Below are 27,986 nucleotides of genomic sequence, written 5' to 3' on the forward strand. Positions count from 1 at the left end.
ACAGTGTTTACGACCTATTTTGACGGGCATTAATGATCCTGGCCCAACTGAACTGGCTGCCAATTAGCTTCCACACCCAATTCAAAGTGTCAGTTTTGACCTATAAAGCCATTACCATTATTTTTATTATTTCTAACAATTCATGAAACCACAGTAAAACTAACAAACATTAAAAACTTCTTTTTCTTAAAGTCAGTTAGTCATTTATTTTCTTAACATCTAACAAGAGGGAAGTTCCACAAGGCGGGTGACACTATGAAAAAGCCCCCCTGCCTTGTTCCATGTAACCTCACTTCCCACAATCAGGGAACCGGCAGAAGGCCTTCAGAAGTGGAACTCAGGGTCCGTGTTGAACATATTAATCAAAGTCTCTGAAAATTAAATTCATATACAGCCATTGTCTGGTTTCTCCCCACTGTGACATCTTTCATGGCCTATGAGACTGGTCTTCTGACCGAAGCTCTGTCCACATTCCAAGCACTGATACGGTTTCTCTCCTGTATGAATTCTTTCATGGACTATGAGATAGAACTTCCGGGTGAACCTCTTTCCACATTCCAAGCACTGATACGGTTTCTCCCCTGTATGAATCCTTTGATGGGAAGTTAGACCTTCCTTCCAGGTGAAACTCTGTTCACATTCCATGCACTGATATGGTTTCTCTCCTGTATGAATTCTTTCATGGACTGTGAGATTGAACTTCCGACTGAAGCTCTTCCCACATTCCAAGCACTGATACGGTTTCTCCCCTGTATGACTTATTTGATGGGTTGTGAGATGGGCACTCCGACAGAACCTCTTCCCACATTCCAAACACTGATATGGTTTCTCCTCTGTATGAATTCTTTGATGGGAAGTGAGACTTTTCATCCAGGTGAAACTCTTTCCACATTCAAAGCACTGAAATGGTTTCTCCCCTGTATGAATTCTCTGATGGGAAGTGAAATCCTTTTTCTGCGTAAAGCTCTTTGCACATTCCAAGCACTGATACGGTTTCTCCCCTGTATGACTTATTTGATGGACTGTGAGATTGAACTTCCGACTGAAACTCTTCTCACATTCCATGCACTGATATGGTTTCCCCTGTGTATGAATTCTTTGATGGGAAGTGAGACTCTCTTTCCGACTGAAGCTCTTCGCACACTCCAAGCATTGATAGGATTTCTTCCCCAATGGATTTCTTCGGAGGGAAGTGGAATGGGAGCTTTGACTGAAGTTCTCTCTACACTCAGAATATTTACATGGCTTCTCCATGGTGTAGACATGGTCATGGTCTCCCTGGTTCTTAATCTCTGATTCATCAGCATCTGCAACAAAGAAAGAAACGGATCACAGCCCCAGGGAGAAACACAGCGCTCAGTTATTGATCTTTGCTAATTAATGCTTGGGACACGGGAAGAACTGAAGGGAATTAAAAGTAAGGCTTTACAACAGGCTTCACTGCTTTTGTTGACAGGCATTAATGAACATATTTATGGAACCGGAATGTCAGGAGTGGGGCAGCAATAAATCACACGGAGTAAGTGAAGTTAACTCCTTATGAGAAGCAACAGGCTGCTCAGAAGTGTCAGGCCTAGTGAGCACAGCAATACTTCCCTCTGGGTCTGGCCCCTACGAGCCAGTTGTGGGGACTGAATGAAGGCCCTGCCTTCCCACAACTGACTAAGTCTCCTCCTCTCCCAGATTCTTCCCAAAGGATCTTAAATTCCAAAACAGACATCATGATCCAACAGGGAGCCTTACTGAGAGAGTTCATGATCCCACAATTCTCCTCCATGACTTCCTTATGCAGAGCTCTCTGGTCAGGATCCAGCAACGACCATTCTTCATCTGTGAAATGAACAGCTACATCTTCAAAGCACAGCAGACCCTAAAATAAAAATTGAAAGGTCCCCTTCTTAGACAATATACAGATTATCTACTACACATTGCTCTGTTGTTTTCTGCCTAGCTGCCCTATCTCATAGCCTCTTTGCCCGCAATGCTCCTTCTCCCTACCTGATCTGGTTCCACAGCTGATGTTTCTCCTCTGCCTCCATGCAAAGATGGAAGATGAGGTCTTGGCAGCATCATTCTGTCACCTGTGAGAGACAAAGGGAGGTGGCAGGCCATTAGCACATGCTTTTCTTCGAGGTGAAGCAGTGCACCTCTAACTACAGATGGGGCGCTCTATGCACAGGTCCCTTTGAAGGGGACTCAGAAACTAAGCCAGAAGGAGGCTACCAGACTGGTGACTGGGAGCAGCTGCTGGGACCATATAACACTGGTCCTGAAAGACCTACACTGGCTCCTAGTATGTTTCCAAGCACAATTCAACATGTTGGTATTGACCTTTGAATCCCTAAACAGCCTCGGCCCTGTAGACCTGAAGGAGCGTCTCCACACCAATCGTTCAGCCCGGACACTGAGGTCCAGCTCCAAGGGCCTTCTGGCAGTTCCCTCACTGCGAGGAGTAAAGCTACAGAGAACCAGGCAGAGGGACTTCTCTTGGCCCCAAGTGTCTTCCCGTAAAAGATGAAAAAAACCCACAGATTAGTTCCTAAATCCATAAAATGCAACCAAAGGGAGAAAAAGCTCCTTCCTCCTTACCCAGCGGCCTCTCTCTCCTGACCAACGGAGTCTTCTCTGCCTCAGAGGAATCCAGGCCCATTTCTGCAAAGATAATCTTTCCCTGAAAGAGCAACAAGGATTCAGAACAGAGGATGGAGAGAAATATTAGAAAAGGAATGGCAAAGGGGAAACCGTTTGGGGATGCTTTCCGAAAGCTTAGTAGAGGATTTCAGGATACTCTCCATTCTGTTCAGAGCCCCTTGGGAATATCCAGAGGAAAGTCTCTCTCACCTGCTGCTCTGCCTGCTTCCTCTCCTCTGCCTGACTCAGGAGGAATCCTTCGGCCAGGGCCACCGCCTGGGAACAGGTCTCTGCTCCACATTCCCGCACCCAGCTCTCCATCTCTGGCGGAAGGACAGCCAGGAACTGCTCCAAGATCATCAGGTCCAGCATCTGAGCTTTTGTATGCCTTTCTGGCTTCAGCCACTGATGGCAAAGATGGTGGAGTTGGCTGCAAACCTCTCGGGGTCCTTTGGCCTCCTGGTAGCAGAACTGCCTGAACTGCTGGCTCTTCATATCAGAGTGGAGGGTGTCCTCCTCACCCAGGATCTTCTTCACAGAGCTTTCCCAGAATCCCTCACTGCTCCCAGTGTTGATGGCATGACCCCTTCCTGCTTCAGAGCCGGCTGAGTCTTGCTCATCCATCTGTGTTCTCAGGAAGTCTCCAAGATATCGGAAGGAACCACTTGGCCTTCTGCTAAGTTCTGTCTGTCCTTATTAAAGCGGCTAGCAAATCCTACAAAAGAATATGTCTTTCTGTTATATAATTGATATTATTATCATTCTTATTTTATTAAAATCCTATAATTCAAAGTTCAAGGTGTTTTTTAAAAATAATATTGACAGCATCATCAAGTACCTTTTCTAATGAGTCTGGCATCTTTTTTAGGGCCGGACGATGCCTGGTTTTCAACATCATAATACAGTATATCACCAGCTAAGCATCCCAATACAGTGGTACCTCGGGTTAAGTCCTTAATTCGTTCCGGACCTCCTGAAACTGTTCTTAACCTGAAGCACCGCTTTGGCTAATGGGGCCTCCTGCTGCTGCCGCCCTGCCGGAGCACGATTTCTGTTCTCATCCTGAAGCAAAGTTCTAAACCCGAGGTACTATTTCTGGGTTAGCGGAGTCTGTAACCTGAAGCGTATGTAACCCGGGGTTCCACTGTATTCCGGTTTTAAAACAGCTGCATTGGTTGTCCATTCTATTGAAGGGGCTCCCCTGAGGGTTCACTTAGACCCCCCCCCAAATCTGAAGAAGCGCCTCCTTCCCTTCAGACCCTCTGGGGTGGGGAGGCTGGCAGAGGGGAGCAGGGCGGCCCCAGAAAGGGCATCCTGGTGGGCGTTCCTGGGCTGGGGCATACCCTCCCCACCGAGGCCCCCCTGGCCCCCAGGCCTCTGACCCCAGAGACAGGTGTTTCCAGGACCCCAACTCCTCCTGGGGCATTCCGGGAGTTGCAAGGACCCAGAAGTCTGGGAAGGGGAGCTGCTCAGATGTTTCCCCCTGGCTGCCATCTCTGCCCCTCTTCCCCTCACCTGAGAGGGGCTTCTTAGCCTGCCTGCATCCCAGCATCCCCAGGGAGACCAGCTCGCCCCCTCCCGGGCTGGGCAGAGGAAGGAGGGGGGCAGGACCCTCCTCTCCCCGACCCCCCCCTCCATGCACCCCCCCCGCTGCAGCCCTGGGACCCCTTTCTCCCAAGGGGGGGGGGAAGAGAGGAGGCTCACCGCATCCCGGGAGGCGCCCCTTGCACGGGGCGGGAGGCAGGAAATGACGGGAGGGAGGGGAGGGGCCTTGCTGGGGGGGGCCTGGTCCCACCCCCCTCCTTCCTTACCTCTACTCTCTAGGAATCCAGCTCAGTTCCCTGCAACCCTTGCAAAGCGGAAAGGAAGGATCCGGGAGGAGCCCGCCCTTGGCCCCGCCCAGAGAGGGTTCTTTCCCGGGGGGGGGGCAGAAGTTGGCAGAGGACCGAGGGCTCCCTTGCCATCCCCTGGAGGCTTCCTGAGAGCCGGACTCAGCTGTCCCTGGAGGGGAAGAGGCCATGCCATGGAAACGGGGAGCAGGGGGCGATTTGGGGGAAACACCTTCCTGACTCGGCGCTCGGCCAGGCAATGTGGACTCTTACCTGTTGACTCTGCTCTCTCCCCTTTCCCCCTTTTCTGGTTTTGATTAAACCAATTCATGAACCAAGAACTCGTACACTAATAATGATCCAGGTGTTGTAGACATTCCCATGAACTTACTGTGTGGTTTTTGTGATGCGCAGATGACAAGAGAACCAGTGGCGTAGCGTGGGTTGTCAGCACCCAGGGCAAGGCAAGTAATTTGCGCCTCCTAACCTGTGGATTTGCGCCCCCTAACCCGTGGATTTGCGCACCCTAACCCTACCCCCCAGATGTTGCGCCCGGTGCGGCCGGCCCCCCCTGCACCCCCCATGCTACGCAGCTGAAGAGAACTCTCGGTCTATTTATTTGTATCCTTTATTCCTCCTGTGAGCCTTGTTTATAAAACCCAATAAACCAGAATTCCAAAAAGGAAGGAAAAAGACAACACACACTCCCAGGTCCCCATATGCGCGGCATCTGCAAAGCAGGATTATCCCACTTTAGAGAGCACTGGCTTCCTCCTACCTAAGAATCCTGGGATCTGTAGTTTCTTAAGGATGCGGAGAGCTGCTAGGACACACCCTCCAAGTGTGCTTTAATAATCTGTCCTTTGTGCCAGGGACCTCGGGGAATTACAGATGGTGGGAAGAGGGTCTCCCAGTAACTCTCAGCACTGGGGGGGGGGGCTGCCTCTTTCCCCCCCATCCCTCCCAAGGATCCCTCCCTTCCCGGCAGGGCTTGGATTCCTTGGGTGGGGAGACTTCCAAGAGTTATCAGCAAGGCTTCCTGGTCAGTCTCAGAAGATCATTTGGACACCTGAGAAGCTGCATGTCTGAACGGGTGTACATGTGTCAACGTCTGGCGAAAACCATGTCGGATGAAGGAGTGGTGGATGGTGAGGAAAACTCTCCTTCTAACTGAAGAACATTGGAGCGTTGGAACTCAGCCTCACAACAGAAGACGATGGCTGTAGCTTGAATTATTGGCGGCCACCCTGACAGAGCCAAGTGGGGCAGCCTGCCCACCGGCACAGCCATCGCCCCACAAGTGAGCCCTGAAAGAACGAGCTCCATTGGCCCCATGCCCTCAAGGCCCCGTTCCTCCTCCCTGGGGGTCCCTGAGGACTGGCTGAATAGACAGACATAAAAATACACAAACAGTGAAAACGGAAACCTGACTCACGCAATAAATAAATAAGGAAGATGGAGGGCCGAGAAAAGAAAAGGCTTCTTCTGCAGTGCAGAGTTAGACCTGGTTAGGGCGAGGAAACAAGCTGGGAGATGGCTGCAGTGGAGGAAAATTATGGTCGAATGCAAGCAAGACTGGTGAGGGTTCATCATGGAGCCTTCTGGTGGCCAAGAGGGAAGCAAGGAAGCAGACTTTGCTGTCTCAATAATGCTCCACTTTAACTGCCATTAACCTTTTAGAATGTATTAGGCACGGTTTCTGAGTGTTCTGCATTTGTGAATCTCCCCCCTCTTACGCTACATTGCATCTCTCCTTACCTGGCCCTGAAAGTGGAACAAATGGCAGGATGTTTTAGCAGCATAGTGTAAATCAGCTCTCCGTGAAGCTATCTGAGACCCAGGAAGAGGATTTGGGGATGCTCTTCCTCACTGAAGGCGAGGTTGCCAGGGCAATGCTGGACCTGAAATGGTCTAATGGCCTGGGCACATGGGGCCACTCCAAGGTGATGGGGGCCCTTTCCTGGGGTAGGAGGGAGAGCAGCTCTTGAGGGCCCCAGGGCTAGAAACCACCCCCAATCAGCCTGGTGTGAAAATTGTACTCAGTCAACCACAGTTCTAAATTCCTTCCTTGACCAAAAGCACCAAAAGGCAGGAGCAAACAGGCAGATTCATCTCACAGAAGTCCCTTCGGTTGCCATCACATTTGGTAGGGTTGCTTCCCTTCTAGGAGGGCTAGACACGGCCCAGAATCAACCCCCCACTGCTCCCAGTTTGATGGCATGGCCTCTTCCTGCTTCTGGGCCAGCGGAGTCTGGCTCATCCACCTGGGCTCTCAGGAAGCCTCCAAGAGATCAGAAGGAAGGAATCCCTTTTGTCTTCTGCCCAGTTCTGGCTGTCCTGAGCAGAGGGACCTCTACTTATTACAGTGTTTACGACCTATTTTGACGGGCATTAATGATCCTAGCCCAACTGAACTGGCTGCCAATTAGCTTCCACACCCAATTCAAAGTGCCAGTTTTGACCTATAATGCCATTACCATTATTTTTATTATTTCTAACAATTCATGAAACCACAGTAAAACTAACAAACATTAAAAACTTCCTTATCTTAAAGTCAGATAGTTGTTTATTTTCTTAACATCTAAAAACAGGGAGTTCCACAAAGCGGGTGACACTATCAAAAAGGCCCCCTGCCTTGTTCCATGTAACCTTACTTCCCACAATCAGGGAACTGGCAGAAGGCCTTCAGAAGTGGAACTCAGGGTCCACGTTGAACATATTAATCAAAATAAAAAAATTTCTTCCTGTAGCACCTTAAAGACCAACTAAGTTAGTTCTTGGTATAAGCTTTCGTGTGCATGCACACTTCTTCAGATACACTGAAACAGAACAATATTAATCAAAGTCTCTGAAAATTTTTCATATACAGCCATTGTCTGGTTTCTCCCCACTGTGACATCTTTGATGGACTATGAGAATGGTCTTCTGACCGAAGCTCTGTCCACATTCCAAGCATTGATATGGCTTCTCTCCTGTATGAATTATTTCATGGACTATGAGATAGAACTTCTGGGTGAACCTCTTTCCACATTACAAGCACTTGATACGGTTTCTCTCCTGTATGAATTCTTTGATGGGAAGTGAGACTTTCCTTCCGATAGAAGCTCTTTCCACATTCCAAGCACTGATACGGTTTCTCCCCTGTATGAATCCTTTGATGGGCTGTGAGATTGAACTTCTGATTGAAGCTCTTTCCACATTCCAAGCACTGATACGGTTTCTCCCCTGTATGAATCCTTTGATGGGAAGTGAGACCTTCCTTCCAGGTGAACCTCTGTCCACATTCCAAGCACTGATATGGTTTCTCTCCTGTATGAATTCTTTTATGGGCTGTGAGATTGAACTTCCGATTGAAGCTCTTCCCACATTCCAAGCACTGATAAGGTTTCTCCCCTGTATGAATCCTTTGATGGGAAGTGAGACCTTCCTTCCAGGTGAACCTCTGTCCACATTCCAAGCACTGATATGGTTTCTCCCCTGTATGAATTCTCTGATGGGAAGTGAGATCCTTTTTCTGGGTAAAGCTCTTCGCACATTCCAAGCACTGATAGGATTTCTTTCCAAATGGATTTCTTCGGAGGGAGCTTTGACTGATCTTCTCTCTACACTTAGAATATTTACATTGCTTCTCCATGGTGTAGACATGGTCATGGTCTCCCTGGTTCTTAATCTCTGATTCATCAGCATCTGCAAGAAAGAAAGAAACGGATCACAGCCTCAGGGAGAAACGCAGCCCTCGGTTATTGAACTTTGCTAATTAATGCTTGGGACACGGGAAGAACTGAACTGAATTAAAAGTAAGGCCTTACAACAGGCTTCACTGCTTATGTTGACAGTCATTAATGAACATATTTATGGAACCGGAATGTCAGGAGTGGGGCAGCAATAAATCATACGGAGTAAGTGAAGTTAACTCCTTATGAGAAGCAACAGGCTGCTCAGAAGTGTCAGGTCTAGTGAGCACAGCAATACTTCTCTCTGGGTCTGGCCCCTACGAGCCAGTTGTGGGGACTGAAGGCCCTGCCTCCCCACAACTGACTAAGTCTCCTCCTCTCCCAGATTCTTCCCAAGGGATCTTAAATTCCGAAAGAGATGATCCAACAGGGAGCCTTACTGAGAGAGTTCATGATCCCACCATTCTCCTCCATGACTTCTTTATGCAGAGCTCTCTGGTCAGGATCCAGCAACGCCCACTCCTCGTCTGCGAAACGAACAGCTATATCTTCAAAGCATACTAGGCCCTAAAAGAAGAAGAGAAAAGTCTTGCTCTCAGGCAGCAGAAAGATCATCTTCTACACATTGTTTTGTTGTTTTGTGTCTGTTTGTTGCCGTATGGTTTTAATGGGATTGTATGGCTGTACATTTTAATTATGGACGTACGTTTTAACATCTTAATGGAATTGTTTTCTTTTGTATTTTATTGATGGGTATTCATCTTTGTGTAAATGGGTGGAACTTCACCTGGTATTCTTCAGATCCTTCTCTCTGCTGAACATTCCCCCCTTTCCCCTCCCCGTCTACTGTTCTGGAGGGGGAAACCTTCACCATGCCCTACAGCCAACTTCAGGGTTGCAGGGGGTCACAGGGAGGGGAAAGAGGGGGAAAGCCCTATAGTGCAACTGATGGGACTTGTTAGGTGAATTCTGGCCCCTCTTATTTATGGTTTGTCAGCTGTTGAGAAGCCTATCTTAGTATTAAATGTTAAAATGGTAAATAAAACTGAAGCTACTGACAGATAATACTAGCATCATTCAGAAGGCTAGTGAACGTGACGTGGTTGTTAATCATTCTCTGCACATAAACCTTCTGGAGTGGCCTTTACTGCCTTTGTTAAGGAGAATTTTGACAGAAGTCAAGAGCAGGAGCCTCTTTGCCCGCAATGATCCTTCTCCCTACCTGATCTGGTTCCAGAGCTGATGTTTCTCCTCTGCCTCCATGCAAAGATGGAAGATGAGGTCTTGGCAGCATCATTCTGTCACCTGTGAGAGACAAAGGGAGGTGGCAGGCCATTAGCACATGCTTTTCTTTGAGGTGAAGCAGTGCACCTCTAACTACAGATGGGGCGCTCTATGCGCGGGTACCTCTGAAGGGGACTCAGAAACTAATCCAGATGGAGGCTACCAGACTGGTGACTGGGAGCAGCTGCTGGGACCATATAACACTGGTCCTGAAAGACCTACACTGGCTCCTAGTATGTTTGCAAGCACAATTCAACATGTTGGCATTGACCTTTGAAGCCCTAAACAGCCTCGGACCTGTAGACCTGAAGGAGCGTCTCCACACCAATCGTTCAGCCCGGACACTGAGGTCCAGCTCCAAGGGCCTTCTGGTAGTTCCCTCACTGCGAGGAGTAAAGCTACAGAGAACCAGGCAGAGGGACTTCTCTTGGCCCCAAGTGTCTTCCCGTAAAAGATGAAAAGAACCCACAGATTAGTTCCTAAATCCATAAAATGCAACCAAAGGGAGAAAAAGCTCCTTCCTCCTTACCCAGCGGCCTCTCTCTCCTGACCAACGGAGTCTTCTCTGCCTCAGAGGAATCCAGACCCATTTCTGCAAAGATAATCTTTCCCTGAAAGAGCAACAAGCATTCAGAACAGAGGATGGAGAGAAATATTAGAAAAGGAATGGCAAAGGGAAAACCATTTGGGGATGCTTTCTGAAAGCTTAGTAGAGGATTTCAGGATACTCTCCATCCTGTTTGGAGCCCCTTGGGAGCATCCAGAGGAAAGTCTCTCTCACCTGCTTTCTCTCTGCCTGCTTCCTCTCCTCTGCCTGACTCAGGAGGAATCCTTCGGCCAGGGCCACCGCCTGGGAACTGGTCTCCGCTCCACATTCCCTCACCCACCTCTCCATCTCCGGTGGCAGGACAGCCAGGAACTGCTCCAAGACCACCAGGTCCAGCATCTCAGCTTTCGTGTGCCTTTCTGGCTTCAGCCACTGATGGCAAAGATGGTGGAGTTGGCTGCAAACTTCTCGGGGTCCTTTGGCCTCCTGGTAGCAGAACTGCCTGAACTGCTGGCTCTTCATATCAGAGTGGAGGGTGTCCTCCTCACCCAGGATCTTCTTCACGGAGCTTTCCCAGAATCCCTCACTGCTCCCAGTGTTGATGGCATGGCCCCTTCCTGCTTCAGGGCCGGCTGAGTCTTGCTCATCCATCTCGGCTCTCAGGAAGTCTCCAAGATATCGGACGGAACCACTTGGCCTTCTGCTAAGTTCTGTCTGTCCTTATTAAAGCGGTTAGTAAATGCTACAAAGGAATATGTCTTTCTGTTATATAATTGATATTATTATAATTCTTATTTTATTAAAATCCTATAATTCAAAGTTCAAGGTGTTTTTTAAAAATAATATTGACGGCATCATCAAGTACCTTTTCTAATGAGTCTGGCATCTTTTTTAGGGCCGGACGATGCCTGGTTTTCAACATCATAATACAGTATATCACCAGCTAAGCATCCCAATACGGTGGCACCTCGGGTTAAGTACTCAATTTGTTCCGGACGTCCTGAAACTGTTCTTAACCTGAAGCACCACTTTAGCTAATGGGGCCTCCTGCTGCTGCCGTGGTGCCGGAGCACGAATTCTTTTCTCATCCTGAAGCAAAGTTCTTAATCCAAGGTACTATTTCTGGGTTAGCGGAGTCTGTAACCTGAAGCGTATGTAACCCAGGGATCCACTGTATTCCGGTTTTAAAACAGCTGCAATGGTTGTCTATTGAAGGGGCTCCCCTGAGGGTTCACTTAGACCCCCCCCCCAAATCTGAAGAAGCGCCTCCTTCCCTCCAGACCCTCTGGGGTGGGGAGGCTGGCAGAGGGGGGCAGGGCGGCCCCAGAAAGGGCATCCTGGTGGGAGTTCCTGGGCTGGGGCACACCCTCCCCACCGAGGCCCCCCTGGCCCCCAGGCCTCTGACCCCCGAGACAGGTGTTTCCAGGACCCCGAAGTCCGGGAAGGGGAGCTGCTCAGATGTTTCCCCCTGGCTGCCATCTCTGCCCCTCTTCCCCTCACCTGAAAGGGGCTTCTTGGCCTGCCTGCATCCCAGCATCCCCAGGGAGACCAGCTCGCCCCCTCCCGGGCTGTGCAGAGGAAGGAGGGGGGCAGGACCCTCCTCTCCCCGACCCCCCCTCCATGCACCCCCCCCGCTGCAGCCCTGGGACCCCTTTCTCCCAAGGGGGGGGGGAAGAGAGGAGGCTCACCGCATCCCGGGAGGCGCCCCCTTGTACGCTTCCCCCGCTTGCAGGAAATGACGGGAGGGAGGGGAGGGGCCTTTGCGGGGGGGGAGGGCCTCGTCCCACCCCGTCCTTCCTTTCCTCTACTCTCTAGGAATCCAGCTCAGTTCCCTGCAACCCTTGCAAAGCGGAAAGGAAGGATCCGGGAGGAGCCCCGCCCTTGGCCCCGCCCAGAGAGGGTTCTTTCGCGGGGGGGGGGGCAGAAGTGGGCAGAGGACAGAAGGGCTCCCTTGCCATCCCCTGGAGGCTTCCTGAGAGCCCAGATGGAGGAGCCGGACTCAGCTGGCCCTGAAGGGGAAGAGGCCATGCCATGGAAACGGGGAGCAGGGGGCGATTTGGGGGGAACACCTTCCTGACTAGGCGCTCGGCCAGGCAATGTGGACGGTGATACGGAAGGGGGGGCATGTCTTCTTCACTAGAATATATTTGCTAAATTTCTCTAGGACTCCATCACCCCTCCCCTGTCCTCCATAATCTCTCAAGTAATCCTGTCAAAATCACTCTGCCAAACCTTTCCTCGGGCAATGCCAGGTGATAGACTATGCGTACATGGACCATTGTCTTCTCAGGATGTGCTTATCTGCGCATATCTCCAGCCCTCCCTCCTCCATATCTCCAGCCCTCTGCATATTCACCCCTCCCTCCTCCATATGTTAATCTGTGTAACCCAACCTCTTAATGTATTCATGATGTAACTGGGATGTATTTTTCACTGTATTCTGGGATATGGAGAAAAATTTCAAAAGTTCATGTCACCCCTTTCTGGCGGTTCAATCTCGCCTTGAACCTGTTGCGCAATAAACTTGGATCTTCTGCAGTTTGCTCCTGCGTCCGGCTGAGCTCATTTTCTTCCGCAGGGACCCACGGACTTAGTCCGATGAGCTGGGTGGCAGAGTAACCCCGCACCCAGATTTTAGCCGTAACAACGGTGACCTGTTGACTCTGCTCTCTCCCGTTTCCCCCTTTTCTGGTTTTGATTAAACCAATTCATGAACCAAGACCTCGTACACTAAGAATGATCCAGGTGTTGCAGACATTCCCATGAACTTATTGTGTGGTTTTTGTGATGCCCAGATGACAAGACTACTCTCGGTCTATTTATTTGTATCCTTTATTCCTCCTGTGAGCCTTGTTTATAAAACCCAGGAAACCAGAATTCCAAAAAGGAAGGAAAAAGACAACACACACTCCCAGGTCCCCTTCTGTGCTGCATCTGCAAAGCAGGATTATCCCACTTTAGAGAGCACTGGCTTCCTCCTACCTAAGAATCCTGGGATCTGTAGTTTCTGAAGGATGCCGAGAGCTGCCAGGAGACACTCTCCAAGTGCGCTTTAACAAACTGTCCTTTTTGCCAGGGACCTCGGGGAATTACAGCTGGTGGGGAGAGGGTCTCCCAGTAACTCTCAGCACTGGGGGGGGGCTGCCTCTTTCACCCCCATCCCTCCCAAGGATCCCTCCCTTCCCATCAGGGCTTGGATTCCTTGGGTGGGGAGACTTCCAAGAATTATCAGCAAGGCTTCCTGGTCAGTCTCAGAAGATCATTTGGACACCTGAGAGGCTGCATGTCTGAACGGGTGTACATGTGTCAACGTCTGGCGAAAACCATGTCAGATGAAGGAGTGGTGGATGGTGAGGAAAACTCTCCTTCTAACTGAAGAACATTGGAGCGTTGGAACTCAGCATCACAACAGAAGACGATGGCTGCAGCTTGAATTATTGGCGGCCACCCTGACAGAGCCAAGTGGGGCAGCCTGCCCACCGGCACAGCCATCGCCCCACAAGTGAGCCCCGAAAGAACGAGCTCCATTGGCCCCATGCCCTCAAGGCCCCGTTCCTCCTCCCTGGGGGTCCCTGAGGACTGGCTGCATGTAGACAGACATAAAAATACACCAACAGTGAAAACGGAAACCTGACTCACACAATAAATAAATAAGGAAGATGGAGGACCGAGAAAAGAAAAGGCTTCTTCTGCAGTGCAGAGTTAGACCTGGTTAGGGCGAGGAAACAAGCTGGGAGATGGCTGGAGGGGAGGAAAATTATGGTCGAATGCAAGCAAGACTGGTGAGGGTCCATCATGGAGCCTTCCTGGTGGCCAAGAGGGAAGCAAGGAAGCAGACTTTGCTGTCTCAATAATGCTCCACTTTAACTGCCATTAACCTTTTAGAATGTATTAGGCATGGTTTCTGAGTGTTCTGCATTTGTGAATCTCCCCCCTCTTACGCTACATTGCATCTCTCCTTACCTGACCTGAAAGTGGAACAAATGGCAGGATGTTTTAGCAGCAGAATGTAAATCAGCTCTCCGTGAAGCTATCTGAGACCCAGGAAGAGGATTTGGGGATGCTCTTCCTCACTGAAGGCGAGGTTGCCAGGGCAATGCTGGACACCCGAGACCTGAAATGGTCTAATGGCCTGGGCACATGGGGCCACTCCAAGGTGATGGGGGCCCTTTCCTGGGGTAGGAGGGAGAGCAGCTCTTTTTTTTAAAGAATTTTTTTATTTTCAATGCAGAATCATAACAAAAATTACAAACATTGAATCCAAAATAATACTGTACAAACAAAAATCCCCAGAACATATAAAAAAAGAAGAAAAAACAGAAAAGGGAAAGGGAAAAAAAAAAACAAAGGAAACAAAATTAAACTAAACAAAAACGAAAAAGCACACATCTACGGAAAAAAACCATGTCATTACGTACATAAACACAAATTGACTTCCTTCCTTTGTTCTAAGACCTCAAAAAATTTACTCTTACTGTATTGTTGTGTCTAATTAGATTACTTCCACCTTGGTACTTTTTTTTTTTTTTACACCATTTTTATTTTTCTTTAACCCTGTAAAGCATCATTCATTACATACCAATATACTAACTCTGGAACAATGTTTTTTCATATACTCTTTAGCACAACCCCATTCTTTTAATAATTTCTGGTCCGGTTGTCCCCTTATGTAAGATGTGAGTCTTGCCACATTTATGTATTCACATAATTTAACTTGCCAATCTTTCACTGATGGAATTTTTCTGCCTTTCCAGTTTTTAGCTATAAGCATCCTGGCAGCTGTTGTTGCATAAAGGAATACTTTCCTTTGATTTTCGGGGATATCATTTGTAATTAAACCTAAAAGGAATGCCTCCGTTTTTTTACTGAAAGATAATTTAAACATCTTTTTGAGTTCTTCATAGATTTCATTCCAGGATTGTTTAATAGGTCGGCATTCCCACCACATGTGAAACATTGTTCCTATTTATTTTTTACATCTCCAACAGGTATTCGATTTTAATTTGTAAATTTTTGCCAATTTTACCGGAGTTAAGTACCATTGGTACACCATTTTCATAAAATTTTCTCTTATTGTATAACATGCCGTGAATTTAATATCATATTTCCATAATTTCTCCCATTGGTCCAGCCGAATTACATATCCTATATCGCATGCCCATTTAATCATAACTTCTTTTACTTCTTCATCCTTTAATTCCCATTCTAATAGTAAATTATACATTTTGGATATATATTTTTTTTTTTGAGTTTTGTAGTAATACTTTTTGTAATTTTGATTCTTCCTTTTCAAATCCTATTACTTTATCCTGGTTGAATAGAGGGAGAGCAGCTCTTAAGGACCCCAGGATTAGAAACACACACCCCATCAGCCTGGTGTGAAAATTGTACTCAGTCAACCACAGTTCTAAATTCCTTCCTTGACCAAAAGCACCAAAAGGCAGGAGCAAACAGGCAGATTCATCTCACAGAAATCCCTTCGGTTGCCATCACATTTGGCGGGGTCACTTCCCTTCTAGGAGTGCTAGACACGGCCTGGAATCAACCCCCCACTGCTCCCAGTTTGGATGGCATGGCCTCTTCCTGATTCTGGGCCAGCTGAGTCTGGCTCATCCCCCTGGGCTCTCAGGAAGCCTCCAAGATATCAGAAGGAAGGAATCCCTTTTGTCTTCTGCCCAGTTCTGGCTGTCCTGAGCAGAGGGACCTCTACTTATTACACTGTTTACGACCTATTTTGACGGGCATTAATGATCCTAGCCCAACTGAACTGGCTGCCAATTAGCTTCCACACCCAATTCAAAGTGCCAGTTTTGACCTATAATGCCATTACCATTATTTTTATTATTTCTAAAAATTCATGAAACCACAGTACAACTAACAAACATTAAAAACTTCCTTATCTTAAAGTCAGATAGTTGTTTATTTTCTTAACATCTAAAAACAGGGAGTTCCACAAGGCGGGTGACACTATCAAAAAGGCCCCCTGCCTTGTTCCATGTAACCTCACTTCCCACAATCAGGGAACTGACAGAAGGCCTTCAGAAGTGGAACTCAGGATCCAGGTGGAACATCAAAGTCTCTGAAAAGTATTCATATACAGCCATTGTCTGGTTTCTCCCCACTGTGACATCTTTGATGGCCTATCAGACTGGTCTTCTGACCGAAGCTCTGTCCACATTCCAAGCATTGATATGGTTTCTCTCCTGTATGAATTCTTTCATGGACTGTGAGATAGAACTTCCGGGTGAACCTCTTTCCACATTCCAAGCACTGATACGGTTTCTCTCCTGTATGAATTCTTTGATGGGAAGTGAGACTTTCCTTCCAGTTGAAGCTCTTTCCACATTCCAAGCACTGAAACGGTTTCTCCCCTGTATGAATCCTTTGATGGGAAGTGAGACCTTCCCTCCAGGTGAAACTCTGTCCACATTCCAAGCATTGATATGGTTTCTCTCCTGTATGAATTCTTTCATGGACTGTGAGATTGGACCTCCGACTGAAGCTCTTTCCACATTCCAAGCACTGATACGGTTTCTCTCCTGTATGAATTCTTTGATGGGAAGTGAGACTTTCCTTCCGGTTGAAGCTCTTTCCACATTCCAAGCACTGATACGGTTTCTCCCCTGTATGAATCCTTTGATGGGAAGTGAGACCTTCCCTCCAGGTGAAACTCTGTCCACATTCCAAGCATTGATATGGTTTATCTCCTGTATGAATTCGTTCATGGACTATTAGATAGAACTTCCGGGTGAACCTCTTTCCACATTCCAAGCACTGATACGGTTTCTCTCCTGTATGAATTCTTTGATGGGAAGTGAGACTTTCCTTCCGGTTGAAGCTCTTTCCACACTCCAAGCACTGATACGGTTTCTCCCCTGTATGAATCCTTTGATGGGAAGTGAGACCTTCCCTCCAGGTGAAACTCTGTTCACATTCCAAGCATTGATATGGTTTCTCTCCTGTATGAATTCTTTCATGGACTGTGAGATTGGACCTCCGACTGAAGCTCTTCCCACATTCCAAGCACTGATATGGTTTCTCCCCTGTATGAATTCTTTGATGGGAAGTGAGACTCTCTTTCCGATTGAAGCTCTTCGCACATTCCAAGCATTGATAGGATTTCTTCACCAATGGATTTATTCGGAGGGAGCTTTGACTGAAGTTCTCTCTACACTCAGAATATTTACATGGCTTCTCCATGGTGTAGACATGGTCATGGTCTCCCTGGTTCTTAATCTCTGATTCATCAGCATCTGCAACAAAGAAAGAAACGGATCACAGCCCCAGGGAGAAACACAGCGCTCAGTTATTGATCTTTGCTAATTAATGCTTGGGACACGGGAAGAACTGAACTGAATTCAAAGTAAGGCCTTACAACAGGCTTCACTGCTTTTGTTGACAGGCATTAATGAACATATTTATGGAACCGGAATGTCAGGAGTGGGGCAGCAATAAATCACACGGAGTAAGTGAAGTTAACTCCTTATGAGAAGCAACAGGCTGCTCAGAAGTGTCAGGCCTAGTGAGCACAGCAATACTTCCCTCTGGGTCTGGCCCCTATGAGCCAGTTGTGGGGACTGAATGAAGGCCCTGCCTTCCCACAACTGACTAAGTCTCCTCCTCTCCCAGATTCTTCCCAAGGGATCTTAAATTCCGAAAGAGATATGATCCAACAGGGAGCCTTACTGAGAGAGTTCATGATCCCACCATTCTCCTCCATGACTTCTTTATGCAGAGCTCTCTGGTCAGGATCCAGCAACGCCCATTCCTCTTCTGTGAAATGAACAGCTATATCTTCAAAGCATACTAGGCCCTAAAAGAAGAAGAGAAAAGTCTTGCTCTCAGGCAGCAGAAAGATCATCTTCTACACATTGTTTTGTTGTTTTGTGTCTGTTTGTTGCCGTATGGTTTTAATGGGATTGTATGGCTGTACATTTTAATTATGGATGTACGTTTTAACATCTTAATGGAATTGTTTTATTGTGTATTTTATTGATGGATATTCATATTTGTGTAAATGGATGGAACTCCACCTGGTATTCTTCAGATCCTTCTCTCTGCTGGACATTCCCCCCTTTCCTCTCCCCGTCTACTGTTCTGGAGGGGGAAACCTTCGCCATGCCCTACAGCCAACTTCAGGGTTGCAGGGGGTCACAGGGAGGGGAAGGAGAGGGAAAGCCCTATAGTGCAACTGATGGGACTTGTTAGGTGAATTCTGGCCCCTCTTCTTTATGGTTTGTCAGCTGTTGAGAAGCCTATCTTAGTATTAAATGTTAAATTGGTAAATAAAACTGAAGCTACTGATAGATAATACTAGCATCATTCAGAAGGCTAGTGAACGTGACGTGGTTGTTAATCATTCTCTGCACATAAACCTTCTGGAGTGGCCTTTACTGCCTTTGTTAAGGAGAATTTTGACAGAAGTCAAGAGCAGGAGCCTCTTTGCCCGCAATGGTCCTTCTCCCTACCTGATCTGGTTCCAGAGCTGATGTTTCTCCTCTGCCTCCATGCAAAGATGGATTAAGAGGTCTTGGCAGCATCATTCTGTCACCTGTGAGAGACAAAGGGAGGTGGCAGGCCATTAGCACATGCTTTTCTTAGAGGTGAAGCAGTGCACCTCTAACTACAGATGGGGCGCTCTATGCACAGGTCCCTTTGAAGGGGACTCAGAAACTAAGCCAGAAGGAGGCTACCAGACTGGTGACTGGGAGCAGCTGCTGGGACCATATAACACTGGTCCTGAAAGACCTACACTGGCTCCTAGTATGTTTGCAAGCACAATTCAACATGTTGGTATTGACCTTTGAAGCCCTAAACAGCCTCGGACCTGTAGACCTGAAGGAGCGTCTCCACACCAATCGTTCAGCCCGGACACTGAGGTCCAGCTCCAAGGGCCTTCTGGTAGTTCCCTCACTGCGAGGAGTAAAGCTACAGAGAACCAGGCAGAGGGACTTCTCTTGGCCCCAAGTGTCTTCCCGTAAAAGATGAAAAAAACCCACAGATTAGTTCCTAAATCCATAAAATGCAACCAAAGGGAGAAAAAGCTCCTTCCTCCTTACCCAGCGGCCTCTCTCTCCTGACCAACGGAGTCTTCTCTGCCTCAGAGGAATCCAGGCCCATTTCTGCAAAGATAATCTTTCCCTGAAAGAGCAACAAGCATTCAGAACAGAGGATGGAGAGAAATATTAGAAAAGGAATGGCAAAGGGAAAACCATTTGGGGATGCTTTCTGAAAGCTTAGTAGAGGATTTCAGGATACTCTCCATTCTGTTCAGAGCCCCTTGGGAGTATCCAGAGGACAGTCTCTCTCACCTGCTGCTCTGCCTGCTTCCTCTCCTCTGCCTGACTCAGGAGGAATCCTTCGGCCAGGGCCACCGCCTGGGAACTGGTCTCCGCTCCGCATTCCCTCACCCACCTCTCCATCTGTGGTGGAAGGACAGCCAGGAACTGCTCCAAGATCACAAGATCCAGCATCTGAGCTTTCGTGTGCCTTTCTGGCTTCAGCCACTGATGGCAAAGATGGTGGAGTTGGCTGCAAACCTCTCGGGGTCCTTTGGCCTCCTGGTAGCAGAACTGCCTGAACTGCTGGCTCTTCATATCAGAGTGGAGGGTGTCCTCCTCACCCAGGATCTTCTTCACGGAGCTTTCCCAGAATCCCTCACTGCTCCCAGTGTTGATGGCATGGCCCCTTCCTGCTTCAGGGCCGGCTGAGTCTTGCTCATCCATCTGTGTTCTCAGGAAGCCTCCAAGAAATCGGAAGGAACCACTTGGCCTTCTGCTAAGTTCTGTCTGTCCTTATTAAAGCGGTTAGTAAATCCTACAAAGGAATACGTCTTTCTTGTATAAAATTGATATTATTATCATTCTTATTTTATTAAAATCCTATAATTCAAGGTGTTTTTTAAAAAATAATATTGACGGCATCATCAAGTACCTTTTCTAATGAGTCTGGCATCTTTTTTAGGGCCGGACGATGCCTGGTTTTCAACATCGTAATACAGTATATCACCAGCTAAGCATCCCAATACAGTGGTACCTCGGGTTAAGTACTTAATTCGTTCCGGACCTCCTGAAACTGTTCTTAACCTGTAGCACCACTTTAGCTAATGGGGCCTCCTGCTGCCGCTGCGCTGCCGGAGCACGATTTCTGTTCTCATCCTGAAGCAAAGTTCTTAACCCGAGGTACTATTTCTGGGTTAGTGGAGTCTGTAACCTGAAGCGTATGTAACCCGGGGTTCCACTGTATTCCGGTTTTAAAACAGCTGCAATGGTTGTCTATTGAAGGGGCTCCCCTGAGGGTTCACTTAGACCCCCCACAAATCTGAAGAAGCGCCTCCTTCCCTCCAGACCCTCTGGGGTGGGGAGGCTGGCAGAGGGGGGCAGGGCGGCCCCAGAAAGGGCATCCTGGTGGGAGTTCCTGGGCTGGGGCACACCCTCCCCACCGAGGCCCCCCTGGCCCCCAGGCCTCTGACCCCCGAGACAGGTGTTTCCAGGACCCCGAAGTCCGGGAAGGGGAGCTGCTCAGATGTTTCCCCCTGGCTGCCATCTCTGCCCCTCTTCCCCTCACCTGAGAGGGGCTTCTTGGCCTGCCTGCATCCCAGCATCCCCAGGGAGACCAGCTCGCCCCCTCCCGGGCTGTGCAGAGGAAGGAGGGGGGCAGGACCCTCCTCTCCCCGACCCCCCCTCCATGCATCCCCCCCCCCGCTGCAGCCCTGGGACCCCTTTCTCCCAAGGGGGGGGGGGAGAGGAGGAGGCTCACCGCATCCCGGGAGGCGCCCTCTTGCACGGGGCGGGAGGCAGGAAATGACGGAAGGGAGGGGGAGGGGCCTTGCTGGGGGGGGAGGACCTGGTCCCACCCCCTCCTTCCTTCCTTTCCTCTACTCTCTAGGAATCCAGCTCAGTTCCCTGCAACCCTGGCAAAGCGGAGCGCCCCGAGCTCAGCCCCCCCACCTAGAAATGATGAATGGGGAGGAGCCCCGCCCTTGGCACCCCCCAGAGAGGTTTTATTGAGGATGCGCAATGCACTGCTTTCCTCCTGGGCTCTTGCTTTGCAGAGAGACGAGAAAGGAGGAGTGAGCTCGGGGTGCTCGGCTTGCCAAGGGTTAAAAGCAACGGGGCTGGATTCCTAGAGAGGGGAGGAGATGAAAGAGGGGAGAGGTCCTCCAGTGCAAAAGCCCCTCCCTCCCCAGTGCCTCCCTGCGAGGGAAGGGGGGGCATATTTTGACAGCCCCTTCTGCCTGGGTGGCGCCTCCTGGGACCTGGTGAGTCTCCTCTCTCCCCACTTAGGGTGCACTGGGGAGAAGGGGGTCCCGAGGGTGCATGGGAGGGGGGCTGTTCAGCTTATGCATGGGGGACCCCCCCCCCAGTGAGGCTGCAATGGGGAGAAGGCGAAGGGCAAACTCTCTGTCTTTTTTGGTGAAGGAAATGCCCACCTACAGGGCACTGCCATAATCCCACCTGAGCCTGGCATCTCTGTGGCTGCTCAGCTGGCCGGAACTGGAACTGGTCACTCCTAGTCACTGAGGCCACCTGAGCCTCAAGTGCCCATGGTGGACCCCAGAGGAACCCCAAGCATACCTGGCTGTGTGGGGGTTAAGTCATGCAACATCGTCATCATTAATTACCTGCCCTTCACCCTAGATTCCCAGGGCAGAAAACCACATTAAAACACAGTATCAAAAACAGCTTAAAACAACTTGCAGAAAGGAGGTGAGTTCTACTTTACTCACTTTTCAGGGCTATTCTTTGGCATCACCCACTTGGCCCTCAGGGGGGTTGGATCTGGCCCTAAGAACAAAGAAAAGGGCGTCCCGGCCCTGTAGTTTTTCTTGAATACATTGGAGATTCCCAGTGCTAGAAAATGAAGCAGGAAAGAAATGTGGACTGAAGTGGGGGAGGGAGGGAGAGAGAGCAGCCCTAGAGGACCCCCAGGGTTAGGACCCCCACTCTGGCCTAATGTGCAAATTATACTCAGTTAGTCACGGGCCTGACTTGATTTGTTGACTGAAAACACGTAAACGTAATAGGCTGTGTAATAACAATTGTAAAGTTATTTACTAGAAACTCTCAAAATTAGATACAGCTTCTCATAACATCAAAGTCAACATCGTGATATTAAAATGTAGCTTCCTCAGTTAACCACCAAGCCCAGTATGTACAAAATGCAATTCCTGGATATTCCCCTGTTTCACCTATTACGTTTATGTGTTTTTTCAAGGGGATTTGGGTAATATAGGCATTCTAGTGGTTTTGATTTTGGATTTTGGATTATACTAAAAAAATTGGGTTCTACTCCTCCTTCCTTTCCCCCCCCCAAAAAAGGGGGGAGCATAGTGTCTGGGCTGTGGTGGAATTTTTACCCAGGTTCCAAGCAAGACTCATCTGCACTTGCTCAGGGAACTTCTTTCTTTGCTTTGCAGAATTTGGTATCACTTCTGATTTGGACAGACAGAACTTGGCAGAAGACCAAAGGATTCCTTCTGATCTCTTGGAGGCTTCTTGAGAGCCCAGATGGATGAGCAAGACTCAGCTGGCCCTGGAGCAGGAAGAGGCCATGACATCCAAACTGGGAGCAGTGGTGGAATCCGGGAAAGCTCTGTGAAGAAGATCCTGGGTGAGGAGGACACTCTCCATTCAGATTTGCAGAACCAGCAGTTCAGGCAGATGTGCCAACAGGAGACCAAAGAACCCCGAGAGGTTTGCAGCCGACTCTACCACCTTTGCCATCAGTGGCTGAAGCCAGAAAGGCACACGAAAGCTCAGATGCTGGACCTGGTGATCTTGGAGCAGTTCCTGGCTGTCCTTCCACCTCAGATGGAGAGGTGGGTGAGGGAATGCGGAGCGGAGACCAGTTCCCAGGCGGTGGCCCTGGCCGAAGGATTCCTCCTGAGTCAGGCAGAGGAGAGGAAGCAGGCAGAGAGAAAGCAGGTGAGAGAGACTTTCCTCTAGATACTCCCAAGGGGCTCTGAAAAGGAGGGAGAGTATCCAAAATCTCTCTCTCTCTATATATATTTTTTAAGCTTCCAAGGAATTATCTCTGATGCCCCAAAAGGTTTTGCCTCTGCCATTCCACTTCTAGGCATTCTCCCATTTCCTGTTTTAATCTTTGTTGCTATTTCAGGGAAACTATCCATTTGCAGAAATGAGCGCCAATCACTTTGAGGCGGAGAGGATTCCATTGATGACTGAAGAGAGGCCACTGAGTAAGAAGAAATTAGTTTTTCCATCCCTTGGATAACATTGTGTGTATTTTGTAACTAATGTGTGTGTTTTTTTCCATCTTTTTGGAGAGACACTTGAGGCCAAGAGCCCAAAGGAGGGGGGATGTATTTTTACATAGCTAGAATATGAAATGTGTCCAAATGTCCAGATGCATGGACCATCTGCAGTTAGAGCTGCATAGCTTCACCTCTGACAGAAAGAGGCACTCATAGCTTCTTGTTTACCTTTGTCTCTTGCAGGTGTCAGAACGGTGGTGGAAATACCTCCTCATCCATCTTTTAATGGTGGTGGAAGGGAAGCAGCAGCTATGGAACCAGATCAGGTAGCAGGAAGGAGCATTGTGGGGAAAGGGGCTGAGGGGTGGGGCAGCCAGGGTGCCTCTGGGGCTGAGCGAATCTCCCTGAGAGTAATGAACAGCCACCTCCACTTAACTAGGCTTTTGAATGTTGCTAGCATTATTTATCAGTAAAGGTAAAGGTACCCCTGCCCATTCGGTCCAGTCGTGGACGACTCTGGGGTTGTGGTGCTCATCTCCCTTTACTGGCCAAGGGAGCCGGCGTCCAGCTTCCGGGTCATGTGGCCAGCATGACTAAGCCGCTTCTGGCAAACCACAGCAGCGCACGGAAACACCGTTTACCTTCCTGCCGGAGCGGTACCTATTTATCTACTTGCACTTTGACATGTTTTTGAACTGCTAGGTTGGCAGGAACTGGGATCGAGCAACGGGGGGTCATCCCATCGCAGGGATTCGAACCGCTGACCTTCTGATCGGCGAGTCCTAGGCTCTGTGGTTTAACCCACAGCGCCACCTGCGTCCCTATTTATCAGTAGTTGCAGTTTAATTTCTATATTGATTGTTAAATGCTAAAATAGGCTTCTAAGCAGTTGACAAAGTATCCAAAACATTGACCAGGGTTCACCTAAACAGCCCTAGCAGGTGCACGATGTGGTTTCCTTCCAATGCCCCCTTTGAGGTTGGCAATAGAGCAGCACCAGGGTCCCCTGCTCGCTGAAGAGTGCGCAGGGAGAGGAAGGGGAGGTCCTTCCATCTGGCAAATGAACGCTTACAGAGGCAGCATGAGTTGAAGAACACTATGCAGAGTTCCATCCATTTACATCAAAAATAGTACCCATTGTTAAAATAGGTAAAGGTACCCCTGACAGTTAAGTCCAGTCGCGAACGACTCTGGGGTTGCGGCGCTCATTTCGCTTTATTGGCCGAGGGAGCCGGCATTTGTCCGCAGCTTCCAGGTCATGTGGCCAGCATGACTAAGCTGCTTCTGGCAAACCAGAGCAGCACACGGAAACGCCGTTGACCTTCCCACCAGACCGGTACCTATTTATCTACTTGCACTTTGATGTGCTTTCGAACTGCTAGGTTGGCAGGATCAGGGACCAAACAACGGGAGCTCACCCCATCACGGGGATTCGAACAGCGACCTTCCAATCAGCAAGTCCAAGCAGCACAGTGGTTTAAACCACAGCGCCACCCATGTCCCTAATCTAATCGTTAAAATACTCATCATTAAAGTACACAATAAAATAATTCCATTAAGTGGTTAGAAGAAGCAGCCAAACAACCCCCTTAAAACAACACAGCCGTGCTGTCTAAGAAGAGGACGTTTCTCTTTTTATTTTAGGGTCCAATCTGCTTTGAAGATGTCACTGTCCATTTCACAGACGAGGAGTGGGCCTTGCTGGATCCTGACCAGAGAGCTCTGCATAAAGAAGTCATGGAGGAGAATCGTGGGATTGTGGCCTCTCTTGGTAAGGCTCCCTGTCAGATCATATTATCTGTTTTGAAATTCAATCCATACCTCTATGTGATGAGCCTCCAATATTCAGATGGAGCTCAAGAGCACAACCCCCAGCAGTGGCGATTTGGAAACTCCCCCCCCCCCCAGTTTTGCTTTTTTAAACATTATAGAAGATAGTAAGATTAAAATGACTGGGCTGGGCTGGTTAGGAAAGTGGTGGTAGTTTCTGTCAGGTTTATTATTATTATTATTATTATTATTTTGCTTCTGTCCAATTTCAGTTGACTAAAGAGATGACTGACATTGGAAATTGGTGTTGAATCCATGACTGGGCCAAGCAAAGTCCACTCCGGAAAAGAGCCAAGCTTTTCAAACCTAGGGCTCCCATAAATATGTTAGCTAATGCCTTTCAAAAAATGTGGTGATCCCTGTAGTGAGACTTCCTAATTCCCTTCAGTTGTTCCTGTATCACAAGTGTTAATTAGCATTGTTCAATAATTTGAGCTCTATTTTTTCCTGTAATCTGGCTGTAATCCATTTCTCTATCTGTTCCAGGTGGTGATGAATTGGAAATTAAGAACTGGAAAGACCAAGACCTAAGGCTCTAATCTGTGTCTATTTTTGTTGCAGGTAGTGGTGAAATGGAAGTTAAGAACAAGAGGGACCATGATAAAATCCACACAGCGCAGAAGCCATATAAACATTTGGAGCATGGAGAGAGCTTCAGTCACCACTTTATTTCCATTTCCCATCAAATAAATCCCTTTGGGGGGAAACCCTATCAGTGCTTGGAATGTAGAAAGAACTTTAGTCGGAAGGATAGTCTGACTTCCCATCAAAGAATTCATAGAGGGGAGAAACCATATCTGTGCATGGAATGTGGAAAGAGCTTCACTCAGAGTGCCCATCTCACTTCCCACGAAAGAATTCATACAGGGGAGAAACCACATCAGTGCTCAGAATGTGGAAAGAGCTTTAGTGTGAAGTCAAATCTCACAGCCCATCAAAAAATTCATATCAGGGACAAACCGTATCACTGCATGGAATGTGGAAAGAGCTTCACTCAGAGTGCCCAACTCACAACCCATCAAAGAATTCATACAGGGGAGAAACCATATCAGTGCTCAGAATGTGGGAAGACCTTCAGTAAAAGGGTTGCTCTCACTTCCCATCAAATAATTCATATAGAGGGGAAACCCTATAAGTGTTTGGAATGTGGAAAGAGCTTCAGTCAGAGTGCCCATCTCACTTCCCATCAGAGAATTCATACAGAAGGGAAACCACATCAGTGCTTAGAATGGGGAGAAAACTTCACAGTGATGTCCAATCGCACAGCCCCTCAAAAAATTCATACAAGGGAGCAACTATTTTATTGCTTGGAATGTGGAAAGAGCTTCCATCAAAGTGCCCATCTCACTTCCCATCAAAGAATTCATACAGGGGAGAAACCGTATCCCTGTTCCAAATGTGGAAAGAGCTTTAGTGACAGGGCCAATCTCACTTCCCATCAAAGAATTCATACGGGGGAGAAGCCATATCAGTGCTTGCAATGCGGAAAGAGCTTCAGTCAGAGCAACAATCTCGCTTCACATCAAAGGATCCATACAGGGGAGAAACCGTATCAGTGCTTGGAATGTGGAAAAACCTTCAGTCACAGCCACCATCTCCTTTCCCATCAAAGGATCCATACAGGGGAGAAACCATATCCTTGCTTGGAATGTGGAAGGCGCTTTAGTGACAGGGCCAATCTCACTTCGCATCAAAGAATTCATACAGGGGAGAAACTATATCAGTGCTTGGAATGCGGAGACAGCTTCAGTCGTAAGAGAAGTCTCACTTCACATGAGAGGACTCATAGTAGGGAGGAACCATTTTAAATCCTTAGAATGTGGAAACAGCTTCAATTCCAAGATGAGTCTCACTTTCCATCAAAAAATTAGTACAGGGGAGAAACCGTATCACTAGTTGGAATGCAGAGAAAGCTTCAGTCTCAGCCCCCATCTCACTTCCAATCTAACAATTCATTCATGGGAGAAGCCACAACAGTGCTGAGAATGCGGAAGGAAGTTCCATGAGAGGGCCAATCTCACAGTCCATCAAAGAAGTCATACAAGGGAGAAATATATGTTGGAAGAAAGATGGTATTAGGAAACAATCAAACCTAAAGAAATTCTTGTGCACATGTGAGAAAAATGAATATTCTCTGTTGGCAGAGTTAAATAATTTTTCATATTGTATAGATTTTGCTTTAGTTGTTTCATGCTTTTATGGGATTACATATCAGTGTATCAATGAGTGATTTGATTCTTACGTTCCTACATTTTTCAAATCTCTCACGCCACACGTCTACACTGCGTTCCATGCTGATCTGACCCTGGATTGTGGGAGGTGTATTTGTATTACTAGAAAGGCACAAATGCCCAGCCAAGGAGGGAGGTTTTGCATTAGTACTGGAGCAGCTCCTTCAAGTGTTCCAGGGACATGGAAGGACGATTTGCCCCTGACTGAAGGCAACTGGAGGCTAAGTGCCAAAGCTGAATCCTAAGGGTTGGGGTTCCCCAAGATAAATGAGGGGAGCTGAAAACAGAGTCCAGCCAGAACTTTTACACTCCTTTACCTGTGACCTCTTTTGATGTATTCAGTGATGTTTTGTGATGTATAGCAGCTATTTGTATAAAACCCTATAAAACCTTTGTTCAAATGTTCCTTTGGGGCAGTCTTTTCTAGCTGGCAAAACTGCCCTATTGTGCAATAGTTTTAATAAACCAAGTCCCAAGAGGACACTTTTGTTTGCTCTCTTGGTTTCATAGCTATTTAAAGGTTTGCTTCCTCACCTGGGCAAGGGCCGGTGGCATAGAGGTAAATTATTACCACAGTAGGATAAATCAAGTGCCAAGCATCTATTAAACTCAATTCATTCATGTTTCCCTATTGTCCAACTTCACTAATTCTTTTTCTTTGTTGGTGTATTTCTATCTAGGTTAGGATAGGATAATATTTAATTACAGTGGTACCTCAGGTTAAGTACTTAATTCGTTCTGGAG

At 48.1% G+C, this 27,986-nt stretch overlaps 4 protein-coding genes across 9 annotated transcripts in view; 2 read left to right on the forward strand and 2 right to left on the reverse strand.

Moving 5' to 3' along the window:
- Window positions 1–11,838, reverse strand: part of LOC310689320 (uncharacterized protein) — a 34,690-nt gene extending 22,852 nt beyond the window's left edge. The window contains exons 1-4 of one of the 2 annotated variants that reach the window (XM_083466880.1): window positions 11,654–11,838; window positions 10,200–10,707; window positions 2,590–2,671; window positions 1,999–2,081 (exon numbers count right to left, since the gene is read on the reverse strand). In XM_083466880.1, coding sequence (XP_083323006.1) covers window positions 1,999–2,081; window positions 2,590–2,671; window positions 10,200–10,616 — 582 coding nt within the window. In that variant the 5' untranslated portion in view covers window positions 10,617–10,707; window positions 11,654–11,838. Of the gene's footprint in view, window positions 1–1,998; window positions 2,082–2,589; window positions 2,672–2,841; window positions 3,347–4,335; window positions 4,392–10,199; window positions 10,708–11,653 lie in introns of those variants that run through there. The other variant, XM_083466881.1, reaches the window with a different exon arrangement.
- Window positions 1–27,986, forward strand: part of LOC310689518 (uncharacterized protein) — an 86,029-nt gene that overhangs the window by 44,257 nt on the left and 13,786 nt on the right. The gene's annotated exons all lie outside the window — the stretch shown is intronic.
- LOC310689346 (uncharacterized protein) lies at window positions 15,862–20,768 on the reverse strand. 2 transcript variants are annotated; one of them, XM_083466956.1, is made up of 6 exons: window positions 20,724–20,768; window positions 19,277–19,781; window positions 19,025–19,106; window positions 18,434–18,516; window positions 17,652–17,778; window positions 15,862–17,218 (listed from the first exon to the last, which is right to left on the reverse strand). In XM_083466956.1, the coding sequence occupies exons 2-6, from the start codon at window positions 19,688–19,690 to the stop codon at window positions 16,056–16,058; spliced, it is 1,869 nt and encodes a 622-aa protein (XP_083323082.1). In that variant the 5' UTR covers window positions 19,691–19,781; window positions 20,724–20,768; the 3' UTR covers window positions 15,862–16,055. The 2 variants fall into 2 exon arrangements, with proteins under 2 accessions (XP_083323082.1, XP_083323083.1); XM_083466957.1 differs by having other exon boundaries at window positions 19,899–20,747.
- On the forward strand, window positions 20,782–27,723 carry LOC310689332 (uncharacterized protein). Of its 4 annotated transcripts, none has more exons than XM_083466904.1 (7): window positions 20,782–21,208; window positions 21,605–21,673; window positions 22,384–22,891; window positions 23,085–23,166; window positions 23,425–23,507; window positions 24,826–24,952; window positions 25,573–27,723. In XM_083466904.1, exons 3-7 carry the CDS (start codon window positions 22,475–22,477, stop codon window positions 26,817–26,819), a joined length of 1,956 nt encoding a protein of 651 aa, XP_083323030.1. In that variant the 5' UTR covers window positions 20,782–21,208; window positions 21,605–21,673; window positions 22,384–22,474; the 3' UTR covers window positions 26,820–27,723. The 4 variants fall into 4 exon arrangements, with proteins under 4 accessions (XP_083323030.1, XP_083323031.1, XP_083323028.1 ...); XM_083466903.1 differs by having other exon boundaries at window positions 21,165–21,208; window positions 21,386–21,673; XM_083466905.1 differs by lacking the exon at window positions 21,605–21,673 and having other exon boundaries at window positions 20,866–21,208.

The sequence above is a fragment of the Podarcis liolepis genome (assembly GCF_965112155.1).
Source record: "Podarcis liolepis genome assembly, chromosome: 12".
In the NCBI taxonomy this organism is placed as follows: Eukaryota; Metazoa; Chordata; class Lepidosauria; order Squamata; family Lacertidae; genus Podarcis; species Podarcis liolepis.

Bases quoted from the DNA above. Each gene is read 5' to 3' on its own strand.
- LOC310689332 (XM_083466904.1), top strand. From the start codon at position 22,475: ATGGATGAGCAAGACTCAGCTGGCCCTGGAGCAGGAAGAGGCCATGAC. The intron at 23,167-23,424 runs GTAAGAAGAAAT...TGTCTCTTGCAG, and splicing joins GACTGAAGAGAGGCCACTGA to GTGTCAGAACGGTGGTGGAA. The intron at 23,508-24,825 runs GTAGCAGGAAGG...TTTTTATTTTAG, and splicing joins CAGCTATGGAACCAGATCAG to GGTCCAATCTGCTTTGAAGA.
- LOC310689346 (XM_083466956.1), bottom strand. From the start codon at position 19,690: ATGGATGAGCAAGACTCAGCCGGCCCTGAAGCAGGAAGGGGCCATGCC. The intron at 19,107-19,276 runs GTGAGAGAGACT...TTGCTCTTTCAG, and splicing joins GGAAGCAGGCAGAGCAGCAG to GGAAAGATTATCTTTGCAGA. The intron at 18,517-19,024 runs GTAAGGAGGAAG...TGTCTCTCACAG, and splicing joins CAGGAGAGAGAGGCCGCTGG to GTGACAGAATGATGCTGCCA.